The sequence below is a fragment of the Tursiops truncatus genome, chromosome 4, assembly GCF_011762595.2.
Source record: "Tursiops truncatus isolate mTurTru1 chromosome 4, mTurTru1.mat.Y, whole genome shotgun sequence".
Taxonomy (NCBI): Eukaryota; Metazoa; Chordata; class Mammalia; order Artiodactyla; family Delphinidae; genus Tursiops; species Tursiops truncatus.
Window position 1 is genome coordinate 95976826 of NC_047037.1, and position 13514 is coordinate 95990339.

At 40.5% G+C, this 13514-nt stretch overlaps 1 protein-coding gene across 31 annotated transcripts in view; it reads left to right on the forward strand.

The window, feature by feature from the left end:
* ABI3BP (ABI family member 3 binding protein) overlaps positions 1 to 13514 on the forward strand; it is a 259130-nt gene that overhangs the window by 208420 nt on the left and 37196 nt on the right. For 29 of the 31 annotated variants that reach the window (XM_073804304.1, XM_073804331.1, XM_073804303.1 and 26 more), the window contains 4 exons: positions 55 to 120; positions 8152 to 8229; positions 9730 to 9834; positions 12874 to 13002. In XM_073804304.1, coding sequence (XP_073660405.1) covers positions 55 to 120; positions 8152 to 8229; positions 9730 to 9834; positions 12874 to 13002 — 378 coding nt within the window. Of the gene's footprint in view, positions 1 to 54; positions 121 to 8151; positions 8230 to 9729; positions 9835 to 12869; positions 13003 to 13514 lie in introns of all 31 variants that reach the window. The other 2 variants (XR_012331544.1, XM_073804318.1) reach the window with 2 other exon arrangements.

Below are 13514 nucleotides of genomic sequence, written 5' to 3' on the forward strand. Positions count from 1 at the left end.
TACAAATTTTCAATTAAAAAATGTCTAAACTACTTATTTCCCACTTTATTGTAGTTCTGAATAGGACAACTACAAGACCCAAACCCAGTACAATGCCCAAAGGGAATGGAATGGAAACAGGTAATGATCACAAATTTATTTCCTTTTGATCCTATTAAACTCTAAATGTTTTCATTCAATTTTTATAATTTTGTTGAATGCACATTTCAATTCCTTTTTTTACCAGTTTTGTTAGTACAGCCAGTTTTGGAAGTTCATAGAATTGAAACTTGTAATTCATTCTGAAGTCAAAATTTCAACAACAAGAACAAAATTTCAAATGTCTCTGAAAAGATTAAAATATAGTTTTTCACTTTTCTCAGCCTAGTCCACTAAATCAGCTACAGCTACAATATATAGTCTTGATTCTTAAAAATATCCTGAATATGAATTATTGAATTAAAATATCAAAATAGCTGTTTCCCTAACTTCAAAACACTTTCTATATACAGGTTTGGTCTTTGAGATTGTTATCACTTCGTTTTCCAGTTTATAATTTCGCAAGTACCACTGAAATTTTTTTAATACACCCAGATCTGTTAGCCACCTGGAATATGACATTTAAATGAGAAGAGCAGTTAGCAAATGATCACCCTGGTTACAAGCATATCAGTGTTTCCAAATCATTCAGTTTGATTCAGTGACATTGCCCTAATCCAGTCTCGTCTATGGAATATCATACAGATAAATAGAACAATGATCTGATAAAAGTTCAAACACTCAACTCACTAAGTGGATAAATGGTAGTTATTAAATGCCTTAATATGGGATTGCATTGTTCCCTTGAACTATTTTTTAAATAGTGCAAATCTTGTGCCTGCTTGTGTAAAAAAGCATAAAAATTAGTTTATTTAATATGTATATATAAAATCAACCCATAATTATTCCCTAATGAGAAAGAGATATGAATACTACCTGAAGACATGTATTCAGTCTAAAAACGATTTAGGGGCTTCCCTGGTGGGGCAGTGGTTGAGAGTCCGCCTGCTGATGCAGGGGACGCGGGTTCGTGCCCCGGTCCAGGAAAATCCCACATGCCGCAGAGTGGCTGGGACCGTGAGCCATGGCCGCTGGGCCTGCGCGTCCGGAGCCTGTGCTCCGCAACGGGAGAGGCCACAACAGTGAGAGGCCCGCATACCGCTAAAAAAAAAAAAAAAAAAAAGATTTAGATTTTTTTTTAAGTGTGTGTTTTTGTACTCGGTTATTACAATGTCTGAAGTTCTAGGAATTCACTTCCCTTCAATTAATGAGGCAGATACTATAAATTCCTGACTCATGAAAAGCAAGAAAGCATTCCAATATCTATTTATGCTCAGCTGTTCCTTTTATTTTTCCCAAGTGGGATTAGGCAGTTCATAGTGTCTCAGATTGACGTAAACAGTCTGGCTCTAAACAGAGCCACCTTCTTAATATTCAAAATAATTCCCTGGAGTTTACCTAAGTACAAATAGAAGAAAGCATTTATGTTAACAAAACAAAGAACAAGTAGCTATGATCAAACTTGAAAGCCATTAACCTTCAGTATAATCAAGCACTGATTCTCACAAGGAAAATTCTGTCTTTTGGAGGGAAAACAGAGCATTATTATATTTTAGTTTATTAGCAATATAAATATTTTTTCCAGAGCCACTTGTAATACAAACTGACATCTGTTACCCTCTTGTGTAGATAAAGTCAACTTTGTAATAACTCACCTAAGTTAGCTTTGAAAGGATGATCTCTTACCAGGACTTCTTCAGTTTAATTAGTTGGTTGCTGGTAGAAATAGATTGATGGACTACTGAGCCCGCACTCCACAACTACTGAAGCCTGCACACCTAGAGCACGTGCTCTGCAAAAAGAGAAGCCACCATCACAATGAGAAGCCCACGTACCGCATTGAAGAGTAACCCCCGCTTGTGGTGACTAGAGAAAGCCTACGTGCAGCAATGAAGACCCAAGGCAGCCAAAAATAAATAAATAAATAAATAAATTTTTAAAAAATGAGCAGACAGGATATTAGCAAGAATAGAGATCTAAACAGCACCATCAACCAAATAGACTCACACAATTATGGTGAAGTGACATGGGGCAAAGGTATAGAGGCAGTTCAACAGAGAAAGGACAGTGTTTTCAACAGATGGTGCTGGAAAAACTGGATATCTGTATGCAAAAACACTAAACAAAACAAAAACCAAGCAAACAAAGAACTCCTCTACCTAAACAAAAAGGAACTCAAGGTGGATCATAGATCTAAATGTAAAATGTGGGGCTTCCCTGGTGGTGCAGTGGTTAAGAATCCACCTGCCAATGCAGCGGACATGGGTTAGAGCCCTGGTCCAGGAAGATCCCACATGCCGCAAAGCAACTAAGCCTGTGTGCCACAACTACTGAGCCTGCAGTCTAGACCATGAGAGCCACAACTACTGAGCCCATGTGCCACAACTACTGAGCCCATGTGCCACAACTACTGAAGCCCGCATGCCTAGAGCCCATGCTCCACAACTAGAGAAGCCACCTCAATGAGAAGCCCACACGTCACAATGAAGAGTAGCCCCCGCTCGCAGCAACTAGAGAAAGCACACATGCAGCAGCGAAGACCCAACACAGCCAAAAATAAATAAATAAATAAATAAAATTTATTTTAAAAAAAGAAAAGAAATAGGTTGATAGGCACAGGTAAACAAAGCTGAGCTCATTGTTTCCCCTTTCCTTGCTCCACTACCATCCCCAATCAAAATGTGTTGCACATGTTCTATGTTCTGATGTCTGTCTATTGGGATCCCCCTTCAGGGAAGGACTTGCCTGACCTACCTGAAGGGAATGAAGTCAACAGACAGTATCCCACTGTCATATCCTTCACAGTCAGCCTCAGCTGAGAGGGCCTTGATTGGAGATATGGGTGGTACATCTCCTTGTTTACCACAACATATAACAACCAAATGATACTTACCTCAGGAATGCAAGATTGGTTTAACATTCAAACAAATTAGTGTAATTTACCACATTAAGAGAGCAAAGGAAAACATCATATGATCATCTCAATAAATTAAAAAAAAATCAACCATTAGACAAAGTTCAAAAAACATTCATGATGAAAACTCTCAGAAAACTAGGAATAGAAGGAATTTTCCTCACTCTGATAAAGGGCATCTGTGAAAAACCTACAGCTACCATCCTATTTTACAGTGAAAGTTTAAATGTTTTTCTTCTAACATCAAGAACATAAGCAAGGATTCCTACTTTTACCCCTTCCATTGAAAATAGAAGCAGAGTGTTAAGCCAGTGCAATAAGGCAAGAAAAGAAGTAATGGTATAAAAATTGCAAATTACAGATGCCATTGTGTAGCATATTATGAAAGGAAAATTTAACACCTCTTGAAGTATTTGCCTGGGAAATAGTGTCTTGAGAAATTGGTGAGAAAAAGAATGTTTTTAAATCTGTTCTCTTCAGGTTGTAGACTTACATGAGTCCACATTACTTAGACTGTGCATAGTTTTGATCTAACTTGTTAATAGAAATGCAGGTATTCACATCAAGTTTCTTTTCTTTCTTCTCTGACCCAGTCCTACTATCTCATTCATACTCACTTCTAACCTCTATTGAGTCTTAATGAGATACCATTTTTGTGTTAACTGATTCCTTATCCAAGTTTGACATTTCACCCATAATATGTATGTTTGTTATCCATCTCACATATATTTTTCTATAGCTTTTCTTGCTGAAGTTTTCAGCACAGATATTTTACATATAAAAAAATCAGTTGATAAAAGGATGTGTTTAGGATTTATAGGACATATTCTTCATGATTTTAGGCCACTTAATGTTGTGCCTTTGGAAAACTAAAAAAGAAAGATTCTGAGGCCTCAAAACTATGGTCCTTGATTCTTTGGGCCTCTACACAATTCTTTCAATGATTCCATAAGCCGCAGGAATCTTTAAATTATCTTGAGCAAAGTTTCTTGATTTATAACATCATTATAGATATTTACCCTGCTTTATGTTTATTTCACATGTATATGTATAAATATTTCTCCACCTTAAAGTTAGAAAGTAGCCTTCAGAGAATGAAGTTTTAAGTAGGTCATTTTCCCAGCAGTCTGCTTTGTCAGGGTTTCCAGAGATGTATCTCAGCTTAATTATGTTCTACATGTTATAACCAACTTGAGATCTGACTCCAGAGATGCAACAGCATGCCCTAGACCAAGGGGATTGCACAGAGTACAATCCCACAGACCAAACCCAGCTCACTGTCTTTTTTTCGTAAATAAAGTTCTATAGAAACATGGCTTGCTTTCACAATATAGTGGCAGAATTGAATAGTTGTGACAGAGACAGTATGGCCCACGGAGCTGAAAATATTTACTGTCTAACCCCTGCCAGAAAAAATTTGCCCATTCTGTGCTAGACAATCTCTCCAACTTTCTCCCTATGGAAGGAAGCTGCTGAGTTGTGCAACTATTCTTTCATTCAACTGACATTTATTGAAAGCCCATTATGTGCCAGGCAAAATGTAGTTTGGAAAGCACTTGGCACATGCGGTTTGGCAGATATATTAGATACCTGAACCCCAAACTCCTTTCTCTACTCCTTCTTCTCCTAATGAGGAATCCACACTTCACTGACCCCACACGGAGTATGCCTGACAACAAGAACCCAGACTCCTCCAAGGTGAGGAATGTGTTTGTCTGAGCTGTGGCTAAATCTTCCAGTCTGCTGGCTCATCACCCCTGACTTTTTAGCCAGGTGCTAAGGTTTGGAGACAAGGGTGAGGAAACCAATCATCCATAAATACCACTCCTTTTGGTCACAGGGAATAGTCTCTGTTACATTTGGAAATTGATTCCCAGTTTACTGTGTTTGTTTGCAAAGCTTCTGTTACCATGGTTAAAAATACCCAAATCCTTACTTCATTTTTGACAGTAAATTGCTAAAGGGTGAACTATGTAAATCCAGATATTTTTGGAGAAGTCCCATATGGCAGTGGGGTTTCACACTGAAGCTGAAGTCTTGGTTCTTCCAGAGCCAACTCTGCCCTTTAGAAAACAGTGGATTAATCCTGCCTGAGGGAAAAAGAATTCAGGTCACAGCCTGGGCCAGACTGGCTGATTGCCAATTCCTGAGGATTCTTTCTCTGCAATAGCTCTTATTGGCTTCTCCTTTGCCCTCCCATTGCCTCTCTGCTACCTTTGGCATTTGTTTGCTCTCCTCATTTCAGGGCCGCAGAAGTTCACTGGTCTCCAGGTCCTGTGCTCACACTGCTCCTGGCTGACATGCAAACCACAGCTAGGTGGAACCAAGGCCAGAACTAGAGCTCAGTCTCCTGTCCGCTGTTCAATGCTCTTTCCCTGCGTCCCGCAGCTGCCTTCTGCTGGGTTCTTACCAACATTCTCATCCACTACTGGCTTTTCTCTGTTTCTAAAGGCTGGACAAAGTCCAGTTTAGCAGCTGACATTCTATTGATTTGGGTACTTAACCTATAAGAATTATAACAGTATGATGCTTCCATCTCTGCCTATACAGAAAGTGACAGAAAATGGCTCGTTTCTGCTGATTTCTCCCGTAACTGGAAAAGAGGCCAGGGATGTTTACATGTTTGATCTTATTCATAAAGTAATCCTGCAGACTTTTGTATTCTCTCCTACATCTCCATTTCACCAGCCTGTGACTTGTTGGATTTGCATGTGCCTGGTTGGGAAACCATGTCATCCTTGTATTTCTGAGTCCCACACACCAGTGGCATGGATGAATGACACGTGCTTGCCAGCCATGGCTGTTTAGCCCTTACCCAGTGGTGGCACTTCAAACCACCCAAAAGAAAAAGTATAGGACTTGAGGGCTAAAGTCAGAGTCATTGTGAAGAGTAAGAGAAGCGTTAAAAACAAAATTCAACCAAGTAAATTTGAAGATTTAATTGGCTTTATTCAACAATTTCTGAATCAGGCAGCTTCCCATTTAGCAACCAGAAGGGCACTCTGAAGGGTTGTACAAAATGAAAGGTTTTTTTTATAGGAAGAAGGGTGGGGCAAGGGAACTATTAGAAAAAGAAAAGAAAATACTATTTTTAGGCCAGGACAACTTCTTTTTGGGTAGAAGGGAGTTGCATGGGTTTTAAGTAGATTGCCTCTTCTTCCTCTGGGGGATGAAGGGCGCAGTGCTGACCAGAATATTCCAGACTGGTTGATTGAGATTACATTTCTGGGGAAGGTCAAAACTGCAGTTAAGTCAGCTTTTAAGTCTAGGCTTGGTATCATGGGCTTTAGCACAAGTGATGCCGTTTTGGGCCTGTGGTTTTCTCTTTAACATAGGGAAGAAGATGACAGGAAAAAGCACTCTGTACTATCCCAATTAGTGCTTAGGAGATGGGCTTTGGAGCTGGGCACACATGGGTGTGAATGCCTCCACTTCAGCTGTGAGTCCTTGGGCAAGTGCTTACTCTCCCCTTGCCTTGGGTTTCCTCATCTGTGAGACCCGGGTGGTATCTCCCACCCAGAAGAGTTGTATGGATCAAATCACGTCATGAATATGTAAGGCGCTTGCGCAGTACTGGATCAAAATACTTTGTTTTCTTAAGGGTGGAAAGATTTGGAGAAAGGCTATGAAGAAGGATCTACTGAAGTCACACATAGCCTACTAAGCTTCTAGAGGATATAATACAGTTTTACCCTCAAAAAATAGTGGTAAATCAGATCTCAGCAAGCCACGTTATCCTGGTGACACAAATGAAAGCACTCTGCCTTCCCTTAAGCCATGGACAGAGTAACCACCCAAATGAGTCACTTCCCACCTCCATTACCACTAAGAGGAGGGCACAGGAAGAAAACTAATGAGCTATTTCTTCTCACAATGCCTGTGGGATGAGCCACAAAATAGTCAGTGACCACAGAAACATTTTATTCCTACCACAAATCAACAGCAGTTGATTCGTGGCTATATACATTCACCTTGATTTTATATGTTATCTCTTATTCAAATAGCAGAGGGTGTGGGATTGTAATATTGGGTTTCATAAATTAATGTTAATCATAATTATTATTATAACTGTTAATAATACTAATAAGTTAATATTATAATGCTGACTAATGCCCATTATAGTTATAATAATTTCATAAATTAATGTAAAAATATCAGCTTCTGTTGTATACTTAATATATCTGCCTACACGTTAAATGAGACTGGGTGTATAATGTCCCTACAGAGTCCTGGAACTCAAAACAGGGTTGTTGTTGTGCTTGTCCTTGTTAATATACTAACTAGCATTTTAATTCAATGTTTATTCTTATTTTTTAATTGGTGAATTAGAGTCAGGTCCTCAGAGTATGGATTCTCTTTTTAGGGTGAGCCATTATATCTAAGATAATATTTACTTTTGAGATTCTAAAAAACGTCTGTTCCTATTATTTCTTAATGAAGACTGCCGGCCACATCAGGGAAGATTATTTTATAATGTAAAAGAATAATAATTTTTAAAAAGCAGGACAAAAGCTAAATTGGTTCCCTCTACCCTTAGGATTGCTACCCAAAACCCTAGAACCAGATTGTGTTTGAGGGACTTAGGAGATAAAATAGCGCACAAAGTAATTTTCAGGTCAGTTTCTTCCAAACAGCAATTTGGAATTCTAGGCGTGCCCAGGCCTAATTTACAAATCTCAAAAGCACAGATCCAGTCTGTGGCCTAACCAGCCTTCTAGCCAAGAACTCTCAAAAAATATTTTTAAAGTCAATTCATTAAGTACAAACCCAAACACAGTGGAATTTTAAGGGTTTTCATTGGGGTAGAGGAGTTGGAGAAAAGTTTTTTAAAAACCACAAAATTTGCCCATGAATATTGGCAAAAAAAAAAAAAAATAGCCAATCACTGTAGATGAACTACTCCTAGCAAAACAGTATCACCCAGGCAGGCAGTGCGGGGTGGACATCATAGAAAATTAAGGCAAAACCACGTTCTGCAATCAAACACTAACTCTGCAGAGAAAAAAATCACAACTAATGAATGCAGTAGGGCTTTAAGTTTTTTTTCCTATACACAGATGGGAGAAGCCCATCAAACTCTCGGAGCACAATAAGTTTCTGTGAAGACTACTTACCACATTTTTGCTATCTATTTATTCTGTCATCCTCTCTGCTCACAGGGGTCAAGCAAGCACCACTGCCATCCGGTACTGATGGAAATGTGTCAGTGGACTCTCCTTACTCCACAAAAAAAACAGGTAAGGAATAAAATGCTGACTCCCTCACTCAGCTCTGCTCCGAAACTTGTAACTGCAAGTTACATGTGCTGCAGCAAAAAAAAGTAGCATCCTCACCGTCCCCAAAGCATCAGAACCATGCTAACAGTACAGGGGTATTGCTAGATAAACATACCAAAATATTATCTTCAGGAAAATAAAAAGCACTTTATGCACAAATTGAATATTAATAAGTACCTCTAACGAGGCACTGATTTAATAATTACTTTATATAATGTTCTGAGGGGCCACAGTGGACAAATGCTGAAGTGTAACGGTGGATTCTACCTTTCATCATATACAAGTTTTGTTCTTATGTAATTTATTATAATATCCTTTTGCCTGAAATGATTTATGTTTCTAATTTGAGGCTGTGCTCTATATAATAGGCCAAAATTATGAAGCGATAATATCTTTGCATTGAATAAGAACTCTGTGCTTTTAAAAGGATGCTGTGAAACCTACTCTGTTGTATTAATGTCTGGGTTAGAGATCTGTATTGTATCCTCACCACTCACTCTCCCTCCCGCCCTGCAGTACATGCACACACGTGCACAATTCCTAATATCCCAGGAAGTACTTAAAGCCACAGGGTATTTTCCTGGATTGTCAATTTTACTTGAAGATTTTTAAACCAACATATTATGCAAAGAAAGAGATGTATTTTTAAGCTATAACACAAGACTTAAAAGAAAATTTGGGTTAAGGTGGTCTGCTCCAGGTACCTCTAGCCTTGTCCACCTTTGTGCAGATTATAAAAAGGTGTCTCTTCCCTTTGCCCTTCGGGCAAACCATTTAGAAAAACGTTCCTTTCCTCTGGGCTGGCAGCCTTGCACCAGGGCTCATGGGTGTGTGAGAGAGCAGAGTGGATGTGAAACTTTGCCTTCCACTTACAGCTCCCTGGCCAGGTGCCCGTGTGTGGTGACTCTGCTCTCCATGGCCACAGGCTTATTGCTTCTGCCATCAGGGCTATTTTGTTGTAATCGTTTGAGAAGTTCTGAAAGTGTTTGTTTAATTATAATTACATAATAGAGTTGGAGGATGGAGTGGAACACCTACTAAAGGAGAAATTATATGCTTTACCAACTCAAAGCTAAAATGGTGTAGGAATTGTAGCCTGCGAATCAAAGGCAATTGGAGATAATGAGACACAGAAATGCTACTGTCGAGTCTATATAGGAAACTAAAGATGATAAATTCTATACATCTATTTTCTACTTTTCCTTTCAAAGGGCAGATGTACTGATATATTTTCATCTATAATTAGAGAATATTTTACCCATACACAAATGTGCTTCGTTATCCCTGGGTACGTTACAAGCACTAATTTAGAAGAACATCAGAAAGTATTGCAGGCACTTTTCTGTAGAATCTATTCTCTCTCATCCAGCTGCTACTTGTCAAACATTATATATTTTTAAAACCCATGATTTTTATAGAGTGAATCCTTATGACCACTTTATCTGTAATATAATCTCCTAGCCACAATCCCAGGCACTCGTCGCCCACCCTTGCCACCTAGACCCATGCCCCCACGAAGAAAGCCTTTACCACCAAATAATGTCACCGGAAAGCCAGGAAGCGCAGGTACGTCAATCACATACCTTCCTTCTCCCTCCTTGATCTCACTGGCCAAACGCAAGCCCTTCTTGGTGTGATAGCTCAAGCAATGGACGAGCCCTTGGTGTGTGTGACATGTGCCTGTTTTGGCCCCAAAGACCAGACTGTAAATTATAGTTTTGAGGACTCATATCCTGATTCTGGGTGGATGGGGAGAAAGCAACCACCCATGTCCATCTAGGCCAGTTTGCTTCTTAGATGCTGTGTGCTTTGTGCTGAGACAGAAGCTATCACAGTTTCTTCAAAAAGTGGATTATTTTGGATGAGATGTTTTGTGCTGCCAACCCACCAGGTGTAATGGAAAATATCGTCCACTCATCATCCTGTCTCTTGAGATAGAATCTTTTACATCTCATTGATAGCTCCCTTGTCCACCAGCCTTCATGCTGACCCCGGTATTACGGTGCAAGGGGAGAGATTGGGAACTGGAATACTCAGGGTGACTGAGCAGGTCTAGCCTGTGCAACAAGGCAGGAATATATTTTAAAGTCAAGCTGCCTCTCAGCTTGCTCACATGCCTCTATCCTAGGGCATGTGTTGTCTTCTTCCCATAGAATGACCACTCCGAGTCACCTGGGATACTTGTACTTCATCCTTGTCTTGAAGAAGCCTTCTCTAGCTCCCCAAAGGAGACTTAGCATTGCTTCTCTGTTCTACTTTTCCTTGAAACATACCTCTATTAGAGCAAACCACTGTTTTATACCTATTTGTTTGTGTACTTGTCTTCCCCTACTATTTCATGAGCTCTTTGATGACAGATGACATTTTCTCTGAATTCCCAGAACCAAATCCAGTGTTCATTGACTGAATCCAGTAATCACTGAGTGAATATGTGAGTGAAATTAAGAATCAGTGAACCTAGTTCAGAGCAAAGATTCACCTCACTTTTCTTAAAGTTTCTTCCAGTGGACCTACCAGCAGATCAGATCATGTTCCCATTTTTTCCTCCCTCTTCCTTCATCTCTACTTCCTAAATATTCTGTAGTCAGAATCAGGATAACAGTGTTAAGGACAGCTGTGAAAGATGAAACTGATAAGGATTTCTGAGAAAGAGAATGACTGTCACTCTTTTCACAGGATGAAGGAGGGTGTGGTGATGGAGAAGCTTTCATGATGTAGCAAGGGGACAGTGGTCTCTAGATTGTTTTTTCCATCAGCTGAAAGAGGAATCAGCCTCTCATCCATGCTGATGGTGCCTTCCTGGGTCCAGGCCTTGCGACATGGCCCCAGTGAGGAGACCAGGTTTTCCTCATTAATTGTAACCTGGGGCAGCTGTGACTTGAATTTCTGTAGCTTTTAGTTCAGACTGAAAGTGATGCCTCAGTTTCCCCCATGGAAGAGTCAGGGAACCTCCCACCACAGAGCTCCCCTACAAGGCTGTGTGTCTTCAGTTGCACCTCCACGGCCTTGGTTCCTGCCATATGAAACCTTGCTCACTGCCATCAAGAAGTGTAGCTTTGGTATAACTCACCCAGCCTGTGGGATGGTATGAACACATTCCACTTCTGAGATTAACTCTGGTGCCCTCCCTGCCCCATGCTTTCCACCTCTAACTCAAAAGAAATGACTACACTGAAGAGCCAAACACAAATGAGGTCAGTTATACAGATTTGGCCTGATGACCATCACAGAAAGTGCATACGGAATTCAGGAAATCAACTCAATGTTCTGGGAGTCCTCTGAACACAAGCCTTCTTGCACATGTGCCTCTGAGAACAGTCTTAGGCTACTACGAGGCATCTCCACCTGTCCCCTATCTCCAGATCTACCGAGGCCTCTCAGTCCCGCTCTCCTTGCCAGGACGAGTGCTGCTCTGCACCCTCTAAAAAGCTCCTTCAGGCTGCAGTGCAGTGTCTCATGGTTTTCACTCACCCTCTCATTGGGGCCCACTCCCACCAGGACCAGGAGCTTAAGTCTGCAGGGGCTGGACCAGCAGCCCATCTGAATGGCTCATCCGTGATTCTGTGCTGGGCCACAGTCCTTGGGTCAGTCTTGTACCCCTTGACTCCCTATTGTCTGAGAATGATTCCTTTTCCCAGGAGGACTATAAAACCTAATCTAGCCTCCACTCTATTCTACCCATACTTGCCTAGACCTTGGGATGCATCCCGTTTGGGAGACCTATAGGTGTTTTTAGAGTGGAGGAGACATTGTTGAATATAGCATCTCAGGGTGACACTGTTCTAGCTACAGGCCAGAATCACAGACATTACCTTAGAAACTTCTTCTTCTTCCCCCCCAGCCATCTCCCATGCCTGCCAGTTAATCTGCAGTGAGGCCACTCCATCCCCTTGACATTTCTCATGTAAAACCCCTTCCATCCAGTCTCACTGCTTCTTACATTGTTCACCTCCTCTGCCCTTGCCTACGCAACTGCTTTAATCTCTTGATTTCTCTCTCTGCCACCAGCCTTGCAACTTAACTGTTCACCCTCTCCTCATCTGATCATGTTACTTCCCTAGTGAAGATCTTTTAATGGGTCCTTATCACCTAAAAATAATATCTAAATCCATGGTATGCAAGGCCCTTCATGAACTGCCCTTCTTGGCCCCTCCGTACTCTGCTCTCACTGCTCCTGGCACTCTTGGCTCTCACCCCTTCAAATTCAACACGCCATGTGATTTCATGCTTCCCTGACCTGGTTCTTCCTGCAACCTCTGACTAGAATACAGCTCTCAGGCTTACCTACTGATCACTTCTCCTCTTTATTGGTACATCCTCTGGGAAGGCATTCCTGCCCTCCTCCCACCCAACACTCATCATCTTTCCCTGTAGACTTGTCCTCTCTGAGACCTTATCCCATGCTTTCACAATATCTATAATGCTTCAGTATAATTTGGCTCACACATCTCTCCCGATCAAGGACACCAGGTCTTATTTTCTCTCTAATCCTGGCATATAGTGCCAAGCCACATGGTAAGCGCTAATAAATATTTATTGAGTAAATAAATGGGGAACTCAGCAGGGCTCCCTATAAAGCCTGAATCCTTTGGCTCTACATTACAGGAATCATTTCATCAGACCGAGTAACTTCCCCACCCTTGAGGGCAACACTCAGACCTACTGAAGCCCCCTTGGAGAGAACAGAGACAGATAAAAAGCAACCAACAGCTCCTGCCTCAGGAGAAGATCTTGGTTAGTATATCAGTCACTTCCCACTGGATGCTTAGCTACGAAGTACTAAAGGATTTCAAACTAGGGAGAAAAGAGTCCCAGTTCTGGATCATCTATTTTACTCAATTTTATGATTGCTATGAATTTTTTAATTTAAAAATTATACTTATTTCTAATGTTTTATTATAGAATGTGCTCCTTCCCTTTGCAGACATAGAATGAAGTTCCCAAGATCTTTAGGAAAGTCTTCCTAAAAAGATCTAGATTACCCAGTGCTTCTTACTAAATCACATGCCATTACTAATTACGCATATCTTAATTTATTAATGAGTATTAGCTACTTGGTTGTAATCTTTGAATCATTATTTATTACACTGAAGGGCACCAGCAGGACACAATTAAAGGCCTTTTAGTGTGGATAATATGTGTAGTAATACTAATAATAATTGAAATCAAATTGCAAGGAATTGACTAGGAGGCATATGTATTAAATATTTATAGTTTTACTACTTTTTCATTGTATCTTCCATTCT